This window comes from Mustela nigripes, chromosome 2, assembly GCF_022355385.1.
Source record: "Mustela nigripes isolate SB6536 chromosome 2, MUSNIG.SB6536, whole genome shotgun sequence".
Lineage (NCBI taxonomy): Eukaryota > Metazoa > Chordata > Mammalia > Carnivora > Mustelidae > Mustela > Mustela nigripes.
In genome coordinates this window covers 21,186,899-21,204,863 of record NC_081558.1, presented here as the reverse complement: position 1 = coordinate 21,204,863, position 17,965 = coordinate 21,186,899, and the positions used below count along the sequence as shown (strand labels likewise).

The 17,965-nt window shown below is 48.7% G+C and overlaps 1 protein-coding gene across 1 annotated transcript; it reads right to left on the bottom strand.

Annotated features, from left to right (window-relative positions):
• Window positions 1-3,863: 3,863 nt before the first annotated feature.
• On the bottom strand, window positions 3,864-17,776 carry ALAS1 (5'-aminolevulinate synthase 1). Its single transcript, XM_059389866.1, has 11 exons — window positions 17,629-17,776; window positions 16,468-16,687; window positions 13,211-13,438; window positions 12,306-12,455; window positions 11,577-11,799; window positions 10,260-10,444; window positions 9,559-9,738; window positions 9,052-9,216; window positions 6,709-6,977; window positions 5,898-6,060; window positions 3,864-4,223 (listed from the first exon to the last, which is right to left on the bottom strand). The coding sequence occupies exons 2-11, from the start codon at window positions 16,664-16,666 to the stop codon at window positions 4,063-4,065; spliced, it is 1,923 nt and encodes a 640-aa protein (XP_059245849.1). The 5' UTR covers window positions 16,667-16,687; window positions 17,629-17,776; the 3' UTR covers window positions 3,864-4,062.
• Window positions 17,777-17,965: the final 189 nt, after the last annotated feature.

Below are 17,965 nucleotides of genomic sequence, written 5' to 3'. Positions count from 1 at the left end.
CATACAAACTATAAAAAAAAAAAAAAAAAAAAAAGAAGTCCCACATGGGCTCTGTCCTGTCTTGAGAGGGTCTATTAGCTTCTGGAGGAGCGGGGTGAGGCGTGGCATTGCCCCACATGCTTCCTTAGCCTGTGCCTGGGGAGGAAAGAAAACAAGAACTGTCTTTCAGTCAGGCTGGAGTCTAGGGGAGGCCCCAGCCCACATCAGCTTGTGGGCTGATCTGGCCGCCTCCAGGGCCCCCACAATTTGGGTGTGGGGAGCTCCATCCACCTGTGTCTCAGAACAGCTGAGTCTGCCCTCAGGCAGTTCCCAGATAAGACTCCTCATGTACCGACCCACCCACTCATGCTCACAGTCCTGGTTCTTTTGGGGCTTGGGACTCAGAAGAACATTTTGAAAATGAAGCACAGGGCTATGGTAGGACGGTTGGCTTGGCTTAAGTGTCTGAGGTCCATGGCCCTTGGTTCAACCTGCAGAAAAAATTGCTGCCCTTGTCTGTGGGATCAGAAGGGGTAGAGCTCCGTTATCCTAGGTCCTAGGCTCAGGTGGGGCTGGGGGAGAGGCAGCCACTGCTGCACTGTGCTAGGAAGGGCGCTCATGCTTGACTTCCACACTGCCGGACATCATCAACCACGAGCACTAGCTGCGGCTTGGCCCTGTGAGGCTGGGGAAGAGTGGGACTCGGGTCAGGCTGCCTGGGCTAACTGTTGGCTCTGCCTTTTGGATTATCTCAGGCAGGCGACCTCCCCACTTTGGAGTCTCAGTTTGCACGTCTCTCAGTGGGGGTGGCCAGGGTCACTGTCCCTATTGTTAAGGAGGCCCGTGCTAACGCGCGTGAAGGTCTGAGAAACAAGCAGTCCTCGACCATCACTGTTAGGTTAAGGGGCTTCTGCGGAGGGCAGCTAACGGATGCGGCTTTGCTATGTTCTCTGTAACCCCAGGACTGGTCCTCCACCCAGAGCACTGAATGGGGTTCAGAGGCAGATGTGGTTGAATCAGACGCCTGAGAAGCTGGGAGCGGGACCCTGGTGTTGCCTCCCGTGATTTTGTCTGTCATGGGGGCAGTGAGTACTAGACAGACGTCTGGGCACAAGACTTAGGAAAACCTGTTAGGAGGAAAACATAAAGATGAGGAAATTCTCCCTGCTAAGATTAGAAATGACAACTCTCTCTTTTCCCTCAAGAGTACTTTCATGCTCCAGGATCTGTATTTTCTTGGAAAACTTTTTTTTAAAAGATTTTATTTATTTATTTGGCAGAGAGAGACATCAGGGGGAATGCGAATACAAGTGGGGGAGTGGGAGAGGGAGAAGCAGGCTTCCCGCTGAGCAGAGAGCCCGATTCGGGGCTCGATCCCAGGACCCAGGGTTCATGAACCGAGCCGAAGGCAGACGCTTAACGAATGAGCCACCCAGGTGCCCCTTCTTGGAAAACTTCTATGACATCACACATTTCCAAACTCAAGTCCTTATTATGATGTGGGCGCAGAAGGCTGGCAGAAGACAAGCCACAAGCTGATACCCTGCGACCTCCCCCAACCTGTCACTCCTGGGCCGCGTATGACACTCTTCCAGGAATCTCCTAGCTAACAACCTAGCATCTTGAGGGTCTTCTTTAACATGAAGATCCTTTCGAAACCTCGCTTTCCCTTATTTCCCCCAACTCCCAGTATATAATCCTCCACTTCGCGAGACCCTGGGGCCCCAGCCCTTTCTGTCCACAGGTTCTGTCTCCGTGCTTTAATAAAACCATCTTTTTGCACCAAAAAGGTCTCAAGAATTCTTTCTTGGCTTTGAACCTCACCCCACCAAACCTCCCCTATATTCCCAAACCACAACAGTTAGAAGCCCTGCACCTTATTTTGGAGCAGTTCACGAACCCTGTCTGCTTCCTGCAGATGGGTCCCTCATCCTGTGTTCTCATAGCCCTGAATGGCAGAGAGGAGAAAAGGGAGGGGCGACCCCACTGACCCAGCCGAGTCTGGGTCTTACGAGAAGGAGGGGGGTGTCTTGCTAAGTGTTCAGAGAGAAACAGAACTGGGAGCTAGAGTCGCCCTGGGCGGAAGAGGCGGAGGGAGTTCCCAGTGTGGGAGCGTGGGGGGGACAATGGGAAAGTCCCGCCGGCGCTCACGAGGGGACGGGGCTGGGAAAGCAAGTGAGGCATGTTTCCCGAGCAGAAAGGAACCCTGTGCTGGTTGCAAGGTGACGTGACTTCCATCACGCCCAGTGGCCTGCCGAGATGTGTGGCTTTGTTTGATGTGACCATGACTTGGCTGTTCTCTCCAGGGCCAGTGGGGAGAAGGGTGCGTCCTGGGAAGGCGTACCAGCACAGCCGTGTCCAGGGATGGGAGCACAGCTGCTCTTCTGGAGATAAGAGACGGGGGCAAGGCCAAGCATTCTCTCTGTCCTCCAGCTGCTTCTTGTTTCTTCAGCAAACCTCTGCTTTCTGGTGAAGCAGACTCAGATGTTTCCCTGGTCCCCATAATGGGCTGAATGTGTACTCCGCAAATTCACGCATTACAGCCCTAACCTCAATGTAGTGACATTTGGAGGCGGGACCTTTGGAAGATAATTAGATGAGGTCAGGAGGTCGGGCCCTCATGATGGGATTAATGGCCTTAGGAGAAAGAGAAAGGAGATTTCACTCCACCCACGTCTCCACCCACATATGAGGAAAGGTCATGTGAATTTAATAGCAAGAAATGGCTTGCAAGCCGGGCTGAAGGCCCTCACCAGGACCTCAGTCTGCTAGCACCTTGGAGTTGACCTGGTCGGCCTCTATTACTGTGAGAAATGGTGGTCTCCTGGTGTCTGGTAGCCAGAGTGAAGAAAGCCCCCTTTCCTTCATTCAACACACATCTATTTGCTCAGGGCCTGCTGTGTATCAGGTGCTGTGTTGGGTGCTAGGGATATAGAAGTTCTTGAGAAGAAAGGGCAGATGACCAATAGGGGCCAAGTCGTTGCGGGTGGTGACCAGTGCTTTGAAGGGGAGCAAAGGAGGAGGTCAAGTGATGGTAAGAACACAGCAGGGCTGGGCTGCCTTATCCTGGGGGCTCAGGGAAGTTCTCCTCAGGACCCTTGTCCTGTGTAAAGAGAGGCAGACACGCCATGATCCAGAGCAGCCAACTCCAGGGAGGAAACGATGGCTAACACCCAGGCCTGGAAGTGGGGAGCACCCGGGGCAGCTGAGGCCTGGGAATGCGCGTCAACACATGAAGCAGAGTGAACAGATGAAGCGGGATGGGTCCCGACCTCAGACAATGTGCTCAGCCTGTGTGAGGAAGCTAGAATTCAACCTGAGTGCCACTGGAAGGCCCAGGAAAGTTTTCTGCAGGGGAGGAATGTAATCTGCTTTAGGATTTTATTTATTTTAATTAACATATGATGTATTATTTGTTTCAGGGGTACTGCTTTAAAATTTTAAAAGCTCTCTCGGGCTGCCAGGTGGGGGTCGAGGCTGGGGCAGATGCCAGGATGACAGCAGCACCCCGGGGGATCACAGCAGCAGGAGGGACAAGCGGCCTGGCCTGAGATGGAGCTTACAGGTAGAACTTACAGGACTCAAGTGAGTCTCAGGTGAGGAAAGACAGCTGACCTCTCTGTGAGCGGTCGACATAAGCAGGTAGACGCTGGGGAGACAGGGAGAGAAGGCAGGGGAAGAGCTGGGGTGGGGTGGCGGCCGGGGCTGTGGCTGGCTGGGCCTCCGAGGGGCGTTAGAGTGGCTGCAGTCGCCTTGGGCAGCAGAGAGGCAGCTGGGCTCGAGCGGAGGAGGGAGCACTGCCACTCCAGTGGGGCCTGAAGCCGCTGTTAGAGGGTTGGTGTATGTCTGTCACTTCACACAGCGCAACAACACAGACCACACTGAAAGGGATGAAAAAATGATTTCTTTGATTCAGTAGCGAGTAACAGGAGAACCCATCACTTACACACGAATTTATTTCCACGACTGTGCTTTTACTATAGATTAAATTTTAATATAACTTAATTCACATATAAAGACACCTCTGGGGACTATGTGGATATGACATGGCCAGTTAAATGAGTAACTGAGGTCATGACACACTCAGGCCTGGGCAGACACCAGCTTGCTCATGCCGGAGAAGTAAGATTTCTCTCTCTCACTCATCACTTCGAAATGCAGCGGCCTCCTGCAGAAGTTGCACTCGGCTGAGGAATGTGGCTTGAGTTCCAGCCCCACTCGCTTCCACGTGGCCAGCAGGTTCTCTGTGAGGAGAAACAGTTTTCAAAAATTGAAGGGAGTATGCATCCAAGAGAAGTGCAAACACAGGTCCACACAGAAAGTTGAACACAAACGTTGGCGTAGTGTTCTCTCTCTAACAGTCAAAAAGCAGAAACAACCTAAATGTCTACTGACTGATGCACAAACACCATGGGGTGTACCTGCACCGAAGATCATTTGGAACTAGAAAGAAAGAGAATTCATGCTACAACGTGGATGGGCCTGGAGAACACGGTGCTGTCAAAGTAGCCAGACACACAGGACCCACACAGTGCTACACGGAAAGGAAAGCGTGAGCACCTCCACGGGTCAGAGAGGGTGTCAGCAGCTGACAGGGGCTGGGGAAGGAGGGATCACGCAGTGGCTGCTTGTGGGTACACGGTCTCCCTTGGGAATGATGAGAATGTTCTGGAATCAGACAGCGTGGATGGTTACACAACATCATGATGTACTTAGAACCCCTGGAACTGTATACTTTATAAATGTATTTTTAAAGATTTTATTTATTTGCTAGAGTGCACATGAGAGTGAGCAAGAGAACAAGCAGGGGTGCTGCAGGCAGAGGGAGAAGCAGGCTCCCCGAGAGCAGGCAGCCTGATGCGGGACTCCTGGGATCGTAACCTGAGCTGAAGTCAGCCACTTCACCAACTGAGCCACCCAGGCCCCCGGAACTGTATACTTCAAAAGGGTGAAATTAAGGGTGCCTAGGTGGCTCAGTCAGTGAAGTGTCAGTGACTCTTCTTGATTTTGGCTCAGGTTGTGATCTTGGGGTCATGAGATCAAGCCCCACACTGTCGGGCTTCGTGCTCAGAGGGGAGTCTACTTGGGATTCTCTTCCTCTCTCTCCCTTTGCCTGTCCCCCTTTGCTCCCTGAGCTCAAGCACTCTTTCTCTCTAAAATAAATGTCTCTTACAAAAAAACACAGGGTGACATTTGTGGTATGTGAATTATATCTCAATAAAGCTGTTAAAAAAAAATAAGTAAAAACTGAAAAACAAAACCCAACTCTGGCTTTGCTGTCCACAGCTTCAGGGCAGAAGCCGCTCCAACACTGTTCCGCTACACTGAGCCTTCCTGGCAGAACGGCTGCAGAGCCTGCAAGGCAGCAAGACCATCTCGGGGGCAGGAGGCCAAGGTGACCATGGCTGAGAGCAGCCCCTCAATCTCTGCCTTGAGTTTGGACACAGAGGGGGCTGGGATGGTTGAACAGAACTGCAGCCTTATAAAATACTGAACAATTACTCTTACGAGAAGAGGTTAGGTCGGGGGTTGCCTCAGGGACTATACACCAGAGAAAGGGACAGAAGCACAAAGCTGACCTCCAGAGGGGCAGGGCGGACTCAGGCCTTCAAGGGCCTCTCTACTCCCTGCACTGGCCACTTGTGTGCATCCCTGAAATCAACCCAACAAGGGGGCACTGGAAACAGTGGATGGATGAGCAGGGATGAGCCCTCAGAGCTTCTAAGTTGTGTCTGCACCGCCTAAAGCGAATCCAACAACCAAATGTCTTTTACAGGGTTACACCATCTGAGAGCATTCTTAATTACTTGGTGAGAAGAAACAAATCTGAATGCCTTTGAAGGGCTTCAGTTACGCACACCGCAAGGACGGCTTTGTGCAACTTTCCAGCGAGGCCCCGCCGCTCTGCACGTACTCACCGAGGAAGTAGTTCATCATCTGCGGTGTATGGTGGGGAGTGGGGGCAATCCGCAGGAGCTCCTCCCCCCGGGGCACCGTGGGGTAGTTGATGGCTTGGACGTAGATGTTATGTCTGCTCATTAGCTCGTCACAGACTTCAGTGTTTTTAGCGGCATCTGCAACCTGAGTTTGCGAACAGAAGGTAAGGTCACCGCAAGACAGACCACCCCTCAGCAGCGATCTAATGAACACGGCCCCTGGGAGGCTCAGGCTCGAGCGGTGATGCCAGCTGCCACTTAAAGGGCTCAGGAGTGCTTAGTATGGACCAGAGACCTGAGGGCTCATTAGAAGAGTTCACACTCACTGCCCTCCCAGGCTGCAACTCCAGCTGCCACCAGCTGATCCTCCTACCCAGGGATGTGTGTAACTGTGGGAATGAGATGGCTTTGATTATACTGGCTATATTAATTCTACTAATTCAACTGTGACACCAACAGGGCTACTGTTCACAGTGGAAAGGGCAAGACCGATTTTGAAATCAATTGAATAAAAAGTCAGACTTCAAAGCTAGCCATGTGAAGCCTTCTGGAACTTTTCAAACAGAAGCTCTTTTAAAGCTAGTGCTCGGGAGAAGGAACCTCTGCCCTAGCCCGCTGGGTTCAAAGCCTCCATTTTCACTGTGAAGTCAGCCCAAGGCAGAAACTGAGCACAGGGCCACAGACTACAGCCCCTTGCCGTGGTACAACTTCAAGGTGTGCACCACAACACAACATCCCAGGTCCCGTGCCGAGGCACAGTGCCCAGCAAGTCCAGTCCCAGGTGCGTCATTACCCTGACAGGGATGATGTGACTGGGGCAGTGGACGACCGGGAGGCCTGCGTCCATGAGCATCTGTCTCATGAGCTTGACATTGCGCTGGTGCTGGCGGCGAAGTGCCCGCCCCTCGGCGCTCTTGAGGATCCGCACGGACTCCAGGGCTCCGGCCAGCAGCATGGGCGGCAGAGAGGTGGTGAAGATGAAGCCGGCCGCATAGGACCGTACGGTGTCGATCAGAGAACTTGTGCTGGCGATGTACCCTCCGACACAGCCAAAGGCTTTGCCTGCGAGGAGACAGTCTCATTTATTCCAGCAACGGCCCCAGCATGTGCCCAGCAGGGTGCTGCAGAGCCTCAGAGCCCTTTCCTCTTTATCCTCTCTACGTGCCCTAAGACTCAAGTCCAGCCTGAGTACCTGAGGGAAGACTCAAGTCCTCTGTGAAAGGGAGAGTGTGGAGGTTACAGTCCTCCCCTAATCACAGGACCTAGCTGGTATCCGACAAGGACCAAAGCACAGGTCTCCGCAGCAGTCCTGACGCTGAGCCATCTGTCCCCATGCACCGAAACAGCAAGCTGCAGCCTCTCTTCCCCTGCCTTTCCCACCCGGACTTCCTTCTCTGCCAGGTGCCACCTGCCACAGCATGCACAGTGTGTGCCGTCTCTCTGGCCTCTCGCTGTGAGCAGCACCCCGGAGCTGGAATGTAACTCAGCTAAGAGGTGAGTTGTTTTGGTATGACCACTATTATTTCCTACCAAAGTCAACACAGAACTCTGATAAGCGGCAATGCCCAGAGAGACATGAAAACTCAGAACTCATTAGGGTTGATTGAGGGCCAACCTCAGCTCTTAATTCTCCTTAATTCCTTTTGTATAATCTGTATCTCAAGTTTCAGGATTAAGGACTGCAGAAGAGTCCTTCTAGATGTTAACATTGTGTTCTGTAATGAACATTCCTGCTTGAACCCCATGCAGGGCGGGGTAGGTGTAAGCTCTTAAACAGTGGAAAATTTCTCTCCCCAGCCTGTTCCAGCACACAGTGACTATACATATCTCACAGAGCCCCTACCATGGGAGCTCGGTGGAAGAAAAGGGCTGCTGGAATGAAAACATGAACGAGTGCTTTCCTCCTCGCAAGGCTCTGCCCCGCAACTCCTTGGCTCTCCTGGTCAACCCAATGCTCCCAGCCCCCCGACTGTGCCAAAGGATACTCTTTTTGGCCTGCCCTCCCTTTACCAAGTGCAGGCTATGAACTGGCATTTTAGCTAAATGCTACCTGGGTCTCCCAACTGCCTTAGTAACTTTGAAATCCTTAGATTAATTCACATTTTTACTCTCTAGAGTTCTCATAGGCAGAGAATGTCTATGGTAATTGTCTGCACACAATTCGTTTACCTTCATCACAAAAACTGAGGTAAGGTCTATTATCTCCATCATATAAGCTGCCCTAGTTTGCACAAGTCATTAGGCCACCTCACTTTTATGAGAAACCTACATCAGTACTTGTTTTCGCTAAGTGGAAGAAATCGGACGAGGACTTTCACTTTTACAATAAAAGGTGAAAAGTGAAAATAGCCTCTGGTGTGTGGCAGCGAGCCACGACAGAGGCAGTGCGCACCCCAAGCAGCGAGAGCACCCTGCCAAGCCCCTGCCCCAGGAACCGCTCAGCATGCCAGCGGCCACTGCTTTGACCTTGGTCTATGAGCAGTCGTGTCTTTGCTTTACGCCATTTTGGCTCATGCAAGGTTTCAAAGGAACACTCTACTTTTCAGTAGTGGGGAAATCTATATTGGTGAGAAAGTTGAGGGGCAGAGAGAGGAAGCAGCAGCTCAAGGTCACACAGCTGGGGAGTCAGGCAGACAGGATTCACAGCTAGCAGGCAGCACGGCAACAGCACCTAGCTCCGTGACACAATGCTTCTCATCCAGGAGGAACAAATACAAACTAGAGGTCAGTGCTTCACGATACCTGAACCTCCAGGTCCTCACAAATGCTCCAGGAGAACAGCACTACATCTTTTTTGTTTTTCTTTTAATACAACAACAATCTGAAGTACAGAAAGTGAAGGCTGTTGCCATGCCATGTAGCTAGAACCACAACCACATTTGGAATGAGCTTGAATGGCAACAAATAACATTTCTGTCATGTGAGGCTGAGACTTACTTTGGCTCTGGGAGCCATGCCTCCATGATTCAAGGGATTCTGCTAAGCTGTACCACCACTGAGAAGATAGAAACTCATCCAGAAAGCGGCCCAGGTTTCACAGGGCATCGCCTTGTCTCCTCACCTGATCCCAGATAGTCCTTGACCTTGTTCGAATAAAATTTTAGTGCAGATTACAGAATGTGCAGAGTATACATACCAAGCGTTCCAGAAATGATGTCCATTTTAGGCATAACTCCATCCCGATCGCCAATCCCTCCGCCTCGAGCCCCGTATAGTCCCACTGCGTGGACCTCATCCACGAAGGTGATTGCTCCAAACTCATGCGCCACATCACACAGTTCTTCCAGCGGGCACACTGCTCCTAAGGAGAGAACACAGACTACGGTGAAGAGCTCGCTACTTCACAAATTTCTGTTTTGGTAAAAATGTCAGAACAAAATAACTTCTGTTCTAAAGGTATTACTTTTAATATTGGGAAAAACAATGAACTTCCCCCAGTTTCTAGGTCATCTTAGGATCTCAGAGCCTAGTAAGAGCCAGAATAAAAAAATCTACATTCACCCAAACCTATACAATATCCACCAAATACAAAACCCTAGCAGAGTAAGAAGAAATTGCCAAGACAAAATAAACATCACACTTTCAAAGAGTCCAGGCCTAGTTTTTCATCTAAGGTTTCAGACAGTCCTCTACTTAGACTTACCATCCATGGAGTGGACGGTTTCAAATGCGACAATCTTGGGGACCGAAGGGTCAGATCTTTGCAGCAGCTCTCTGAGGTGGCTGACGTCATTGTGGCGGAAGATGTACTTTGGCACCCGGCTGTTTCGAATCCCTTGGATCATGGAGGCATGGTTCCCAGAATCAGAGTAAATCTCACAGCCTAACATGATAAAAACAAAAACAAAACACTACTTATTGTCATCTGCAGCAAAGACAAATTATTTCTTAGATGGGGACAACGGACTTTGCTCTGAACGTGCCACTTTGCCTGGGAGGAAAGACTCCTGGCCAGTTTCTTCCTGGGAAAATCGTGAGCTAGTGCTTCTCCTTTGAAAAGACCCACAGGTGTAGAATAATGCAATGGAAGACAGCCAATGTGCTTTTAAATCTGGCCACCTCATTCCAAACTCCATCAAAAGGTAACCATGAATGAATAAGAGAATTCTCCAAAGGATTTTCTTTGAATACTGAAGCAATCAGGTTAAGGACAAGCCCTTCATTAGTACCATTTGCTACTGCAACCTCTCGCGGTAAGTGAGCACTTCATGTTTCAAGAAGAAATGCTCCCAGATACTATCATTGTTCTTAACTGTTTTGGGGAAGCCCTCTGTGTTATCAATATCCCTGTTATTCCCCGAGAAACCCCAAAACCCTAAAAGCACTCAGGAAAGGCTTCCTTACCTGGCATCATCCTAGCCAGAGTGAAGAGGGTTGAGTCGTTGGCCACAAAGCACGAGGAAAACAAGAGTGCTGCATCTTTGCCATGCAAATCAGCCAGCTCCTGCTCCAGGTCCACGTGGAATTTACTGGTTCCAGAAATATTTCTAGTACCACCTGCTCCAGCACCATGCTGTTTCAAAGTGTCCCTTTTATTTAAAAAAAAAAAAAAAAAAAAAAAACGGGGGGGGGGGTGGCAGACAGAAAATAAGCCTTATGGTTCTGAACACTATGTGAATCGTTCCTTTCCCCAGGAGCTGGGACACTGAATCTTAAGTTCATCTAGCAAGTCTCTCATGGTGAAACCAGGGGCCAGAAATTTCAGCTAACTTCACCTTTAGACTAGGTGGCAGGTGTCAACACCAGGGTGAGGATATCGTAAATACCTCTAGGGATCATCAAGAACAAGTGTTTATCAGTCACTAGATACTTAGTATTAGCTGATTCCTAAGGCGTGTTTTCTCTGACAAACATCTTTCTCTCCAGACACGATTATCAGTCTCTACAGGCATATCTTGGACGGTGGTTACCTGAACCTAAACCCTCCGGAAATCAGTCACATAATGTTAGGAGAGATCTATTACTATACCTCAGACTGGACTCTCTTTAGCAAGCCTCCTTAGAGATTTTGGCAAGCAACTCTCTCAAGTATCTCTAGCCATGGCCACCTCCAGAAGCACGTGAGTGCCAGGAACTAACATCCTCATTAATGTCTTTCCTCCAGTGCTGCTAGATTTGCACCTCTCCATTCACCTGTGCACAGAGGCCTGGGCTTGAAGGAGGCGCACCCACTTGAGGAGTGGTAGGAAGTAAACGGACACAAGTAGTCAATGAGCCCATACGCTTGAACCATCACACACCAAGGGGCTCCACCACCTACTTGTGAATTCCAGTCTAAAAGTCATCTGTAGATATCTTTTTTTTTTTTTAAGATTTTATTTATTTATTTCACACAGAGAGAGATCACAAGTAGGCAGAGAAGCAGGCAGAGAGGAGGAAGCAAGCAGACAGAGGGGGAAGCAGGCTCCCTGCTGAGCAGAGAGCCAGATGTGGGGCTCCATCCCAGGACCCTGAGATCATGACCTGAGCGGAAGGCAGAGGCTTAAATCACTGAGCCACCCAGGCACCCCATCTGTAGATATCTTTAAAGGCTAAGATAGTATTTTGTTATGGCACACTTTCAGCTTCTGAATATTGCCCCCATAGAAGATCCAATCCCTCTAAATCATCAATGTCTTGCCAAATAACGTCAGTGGTATCTGAAAGCTGAGGGCTACTTACATGACTGCCCCGCATACTCGTGGATGACGACTCATTCCTAGGTAGTCATTGCTACACCAGACTGACACCTGCTTTTTGGTGATCAGGGAGTCCGAATAGTCATCTGCCATGGGGAAAATGTGAGCTCTCCGGTTCACAGTTTTAAAAACTCGATAGGTATGGTCATTTTTTTTCTCTTCAATTTTCTTCTCAAAGAAATGATCATATTGAAAAGTTGAAACAGCTAAAAACCAAACAAAAGACAGGACAGAATGGCGGTTAGGACGCACGTCTGGCTTTTGGCAAAAGATCTGGCTCCCAACCCATGACCCCATTTTGGTCATCTAACAGCAGAGCAATTCTGGACAAATGTAGTCATTCCTTTCCCCAGGAGCTAGGACACTGAATCTTCCGTTCAACCAGAAAGTCTCTCGTGGTGAAACAAGGTATTCATGATCTCCTCTCGACAAATTAATGCTCATGTGAGCAACTCATAGGATAACTTCATCTTGAGAACATGAAGGTCTCAAATGAGACTGCATGTGTGAACCGCTTAGCACAGGGCTGTGGCAGAGAAGGGTAGGTATTAAGGTTACCAACAGGGTTTGCATTTACTATGGCCAAGAACACCTACCGGCATCAAGCAAGAGACAAGGTTTTTAATCCTTAACTTACCATACAATTTTGTTTAATCTAACGTATGTTTACATTAAAAACCCTCTCATGCATCAGGCAAATAACAAGACCTACATTTTGGCAAGTTATCTTGAAGAAGATGGGACACTCTTTCTGGTCTTTGCTTTCTCATGATATCCTGGAAGTTCTTCAGCAATCCACCTGGCTCCCCTTCGTCAGCCTTTACACGAATTACACTGGGGTTCACTGAGGTCTGGGCAACCTCTGTAACAAAAGTAACAAGAAGAAAAGGGGACCAACATTCTATTCTGAGCTCACAATACTTTCCAGAAATATTGTCAAAAATGAATTACTGCCTAGTTCACCAAAAAGAGCTGACCATAACCAAAGTTAGTAGGAACTGAGCGTATGAAGCTTTTCTTCTCCACTTCTGTTTCAATGGCCAATTCCTGGTGGTGTCTTGTTTTCAGAGCTACCAGACAGCTTTAATGAATATTAGAGTCCAAAGCTTTCTAACTGGCTGGCAGGTCTTCCCCACCTTCCCACTCCACCCAACCCTAATCTCACTTTTCTTCAGAGAAGACAGTTCCAGCCATATGCATCATTTCTGCTGGTGAGGTTTTCTGGGGACTCTGGTTCTCTGTGGCTAGAGCCACAAGTGGAATTAAGTGACCATCAGTTAGTGCAGAACACTCTTTTTTACCTTTTATCCCACCGGATGGCAGGAAAGAAACAAAGGGCAACTGGTAACAGCTTACGCCAGCAGGGTATTTTCAGAAATGAAGCAATTACTATAAAAACTGGTCACACCCTATACACACACACCCCAGAAAGAAAGTCCCACATTTTCTCATGCAGTCCTCTGACTGCCTATCTTGAAGACCTTCCTCCCTGGCCCTAAAAGAGGAAGTTTTTTTATACAAATGCTACTCTAACAATAGCTCATACATAAATCTGAAGGATCAAAAGAGCCAGAGGGACCTCTTGGTTCTTCCCAATGGTTCCAGTTCTGTGTTTACCTTTTCTCACGGCATGCATTTCCTGCACATCCTCCTGAAGCTCGAGACTGGCTTTGCGGAAGACACTGCTGCCCTTCTGGCTCATCTGGGCTGCCAGGAAAGGGCATTTGCTTGCAGTGCCCTGGCTCGTAGCAAGGGAGGGATGTCCAGACGGAAACTGCGTGCCATGTGGAGTCTGCTGGGATCCATCGGCAGCCTGCTGAACCTCAGCTTTGGCAGTTTTGTCCTCTGGGGGGGGTGTGAAATGGAAAAAGCAAAGCATCAGATCTAGTTGCATAATTCAAGAAAGCCCCTTGTTTCTCATATGGCCTCAAAGAAAAGCTTTATACTTACTCTACCCCCACTTCTCAGGGACCAGTTTATTTTTATTAGGTTCTGATAATTGAACTGTTTTCTTTTTTTTAAAGATTTTATTTATTTATTTGACAGAGAGTGAGAGAGATCACAAGTAGGCAGAGAGGCAGGCAGAGAGAGAGGGGGAAGCAGGCTCCCCGGTGAGCAGAGAGCCCGATGCGGGACTCGATCCCAGGACTCTGGGATCATGACCCAAGCTGAAGGCAGAGGCTTTAACCCACTGAGCCACCCAGGTGCCTCCAAACTGTTTTCTCGTTTGCTTCACAGGAAACAATGTTCTTGTGAAGAGTTAACTGGCACAATCCAGCTATCTCTCAAACCACATTTCTCCCATATAAATCCACCAAAAAGTAGTGTTTTCTAGCTTCAGCTAGCCTAGAGTTCTTGAGCTGGAGGATTTCCAGTAAATCTACCCGAAAGACACATAGCATATTTCATGACAGGACACGATCTTGAAGGTAGAGGTGTCCATACAATTATTTCTCTGCTAATATTTTTGAAACAGATTCTTTTTTTTTTTTTTTTTAAGATTTATTTATTTGTCAGAGAGAGAGCGAGCGAGAGCGAGCAAAGGCAGACACAGTGGAAGGCAGAGTCAGAGGGAGAAGCAGGCTCCCTGCGGAGCAAGGAGCCCGATGTGGGACTGATGTGGGACTCGATCCCAGGACGCTGGGATCATGACCTGAGCCGAAGCCAGCTGCTTAACCAACTGAGCCACCCAGGCGTCCCTTGAAACAGATTCTTGACAAAGCAGTTTGCTGTTGCTTAACATATAAACTGACTTTTTCTTAACAAAAGACATTTAGCTAAAAGTGAGGTCTTTCGATTGTTGTCTAACAGAGTTCAAGTTATTAGTTTGGTGAGGAAAAAAACCCCAGGGATATCACAGTCACACACTTCATCTACTTGCTCATCTAAATGCATCAAAAAGTGCCCGGAGTTGGGGGCGCCTGGGTGGCTCAGTGGGTTAAGCCTCTGCCTTCAGCTCAGGTCATGATCCCAGGGTCCTGGGATCGAGCCCCACGTCAGGCTTTCTGCTCAGCAGGGAGCCTACTCCCCATCCCCCCCGCATGCTTCTCTGCCTCTTTGAGATCTCTCTCTCTGTCAAATAAATAAATAAAATCTTTAAAAAAAAAAAAAGTGCCCGGAGTTAACACAGTTGGCTGGCAAATGTGCTTCTAGTCACAATGACTCCCCTCTCCCCTGGAGCAAATTCATTCACCCTTCTTCTAGTAAAGTCTTATTCTGCATCATCCTGGAATACTGTGAGTCAGAAGCTAACCTTTCCTACGACTTGGGGAAGAGACATGTCACAATACAGTTTTTATTAAAATCTCCTATGAAGTCAAAAAAATTGCTTTGAAGTTCATTTCATTCATTATAAAAGTAATACACATTTGCTGTGGGAAATCTAGAATGACAGTGTTCTGCCCCTCAAAAACAGCCATTACAGGCATCTTGGTAAATTTTCTTTTTTTTCCCCCTATGTACAAATTTTAAAAAAAGTTTTACTTATTCTACATGTACTTGCTTATTTTGCCCTTTTTTGTTATAAAGGTCTGCCTAAGCTAGTGAATAGTTTGCAAATGTCATCTGAATGGTTGCATAAGAGTCCACCAAGTGACCAAGCCATGTTACACTCAACTTCCTCTATGCCAGGGACAGAACTGTTAAGAATATTTTGATTGTTCAATTAAAAGAAGAAAAACAAAACTAACTCCTAAGAGGAAAAAGGAAAAGAAATCCTACAAAGGATTAAATCCCTCTGCTTACAGAAAAAACAAAACAAAACAAAATACTCCCTTCTTACAAGGAACACATCCAGAGGATATACTGAAGAGAGCCTGTAAGGTAAATTATTCTCTAGGATTAAGTGAAACTTGAAAAGCCTCCTCCTCTCCTGGTAGAGCCAAAGCAAAACAAAAGCCAACTCTGATCTCTTTATTCAAAACAAAAATTCACATATAAAATAAGGATTCATATGTTAAAAAAAATCACTACTTTAGCAAATTCTGTATGATTCTTGACATACATTCTTGAGGTTCCTACACCTTGAGGTTCCATACACCTTGAGGTTCCATACACCTTGAGGTTCTTTGTTTCAAGTTCAGAAACAAAAGTAGAATGGTGTTGACCGGGGGTGGGGAGGGGCAGTTAAGAGCTCAAGGAGCAGAGTTTCAGTTGTTCAGGATGTTGAAGAGCTTTAGCAATTGGACGGTGGTGACAGCTGCACAGTAATATGAATGTACTTAATACCAATGAACTGTTCAATTGGTAAGAGATGATAAAAGTTTTATGTTAGGTGAATTTTAACACAATAAAAAATAATTTAAAAAAGAAGAAAATCACAATTTTTTTAAGCCACAACTTTAAAAGCCAAAAGCTTCCACTCAATTTTGCTGTAAGCCTAAAACTGCTCCAAAAAGTCTATTAATTAAAAAAGAAAAAAGCCAAAGGGCCAAATATTTAACGAAGGAAAGGTTAAAATAGGACATTTCAACTTTTTTTTTTTTTTTAAGTAGCATGGAGCCCAATGTGGGGCTTGAACTCGTGACCCTGAGATCAAGACCTGAGCTGAGATCAAGAGTCCGACGCTTCACCAACTGAGCCACCCATGCGCCCCAGAATATTCCAGCTTTATATTTACACAAATGAGGTACTGATGAACACTAAAACTCCAACAGACATTGACATGTGATCCAGAAACCTGTAAAGGGCACACTGGCCACCGTCTCACTTTTAAAGTTGGGAAAATTAGAGTGCCTAACTTGCGGGGTTAGGATGACAATTATGAGATACTCTGGTTACTGTGACCTTCGTCACAATGTGGACTAGAAGCGCTTCCAGTCTGGTGATGAATTGCAAATACCACCACCTCCTACTTTGTTGCCAATGACACTTACTCTCATTAGCTGGAGGGGTTTCCTTGACCTGCTGGCAGTGTACTGCTGAAGTGGACAGGGCCCGAGTGGCTGGTTTGGCCCCAAATTCCATCATCTTAGGGCAGTTTTGGGCATAGAACAACAGAGATTTTCCTGCCTTCTGCAGAAAAGCCTGAGGCACTCGGGATAAGAATGGGCAGCGGCGAACAACAGTCTCCATGTCCGAGAGGGTACACTGATCCTACAGAAAGACAATGAGTGACATCAACACTTGTTAATAATCGGGCAAATACCACTGCAAGGCCACTGGGTTCAGGTGTCACCTGCAGTTTACAGCAACGGTACTCTTATAACAAGTCTGAAAATCGTCTAAGGACGGCACTCGTGTGGGACTCAACTAAGGAGTGGTAACAGTACTCTACCCAGGTCACCAACTTCTTTCATTCCCAGCTCTACACAAAAGCACCTGCAAAGCAACTTTACCAAGTGAAGTAAACGCCGATGATTAACCACCAAGGGGCTGGAACAACGAGGGACAAGTCGGGAACAGGTTTGGGAGGTCAGGGAGACGCAGAGCACAGATAAGACACCTTGGCATACACCCAGGTGAAGTGAGGCTAGGGAAGAAGCCACCATCACCCATCCAGGCAGAGAGGACGCCCAGGGATCCTGAACTTCTCCTGGTCCTCACATCCCCAAACTTGAGGAAGGCACCCAGCTGGGCTCTGGGTCCCTGAGCCAAGGATTTCCCAGAGGTCATCCCCCACAGCTCCAACAGGACAACTGAGAAGGAGGAGACATAAAGAGCAGAGGTAGGAGGGGACGCGGTTAGGGCTAACTGGGGAGAGGCAGGAGGTATAAATCGAAGGCATTAGGTCTGTTGTTAGGTGGTGGTCCTGGGCAGGGCGAGGTCAGAGGTTATCGGGGGTCGAGGGCTCGAGATAACGGGAAAAAGGAATTCTAAAGAAGTGGCCCGTTAAAAGGCAATGTAAGAGGGCCGAATGGAGGAAACTGAGGCAGCTCAATGGGCTAAGGGTCTGGGAGATGAACGCTGAACCCAAGGAGGCGGGTGACGGGAGCAGTGGGGGATGGGGTCCCGACGACCGGGCGTGAGGGGCGCGGGCTGGCAGGACACGCGGGGGCTTCCCTGGCCGGCGCCGCACCCAGAGCGCGGGCCCTCACCTGCGCGGGAGACTGCGGAGGAGGAGGAGGAAGAGGAGGCGGAGGCGGCGGCGGCGGCAGGTAGCCAAACCAAGAGGAAACAACCCGTTGCCCTTGTAGGCGAGAAGCCTCAGGCCGCGACTGCCGTCGTCCTAATATAGAGCCGGAGGGAGCGCTGCGCATGCGCCTTGGGCGCAGACTTCCTTCACGCAGGCGCCCTGCGTCGCGCTCCCAGAGTAGGAGGGGCGGGGCGGGGCGGAGCAGGGAGGGTGGGGTGGGACCTGGGCTTTCCCGGATAGTCTGCTCTAGGAGTGGGGGCGCGGCGGTTGATCAAGGGCTTCATCCTACAGCCCCTTCT

Coding starts and splice junctions, on each gene's coding strand:
- ALAS1 (XM_059389866.1), bottom strand. CDS start 16,666: ATGGAGACTGTTGTTCGCCGCTGCCCATTCTTATCCCGAGTGCCTCAG. Junction 12,456..13,210: donor AATGCATGCCGTGAGAAAAG/GTAAACACAGAA, acceptor CTTTTGTTACAG/AGGTTGCCCAGACCTCAGTG. Junction 10,445..11,576: donor CGAGTATGCGGGGCAGTCAT/GTAAGTAGCCCT, acceptor TTTAAATAAAAG/GGACACTTTGAAACAGCATG.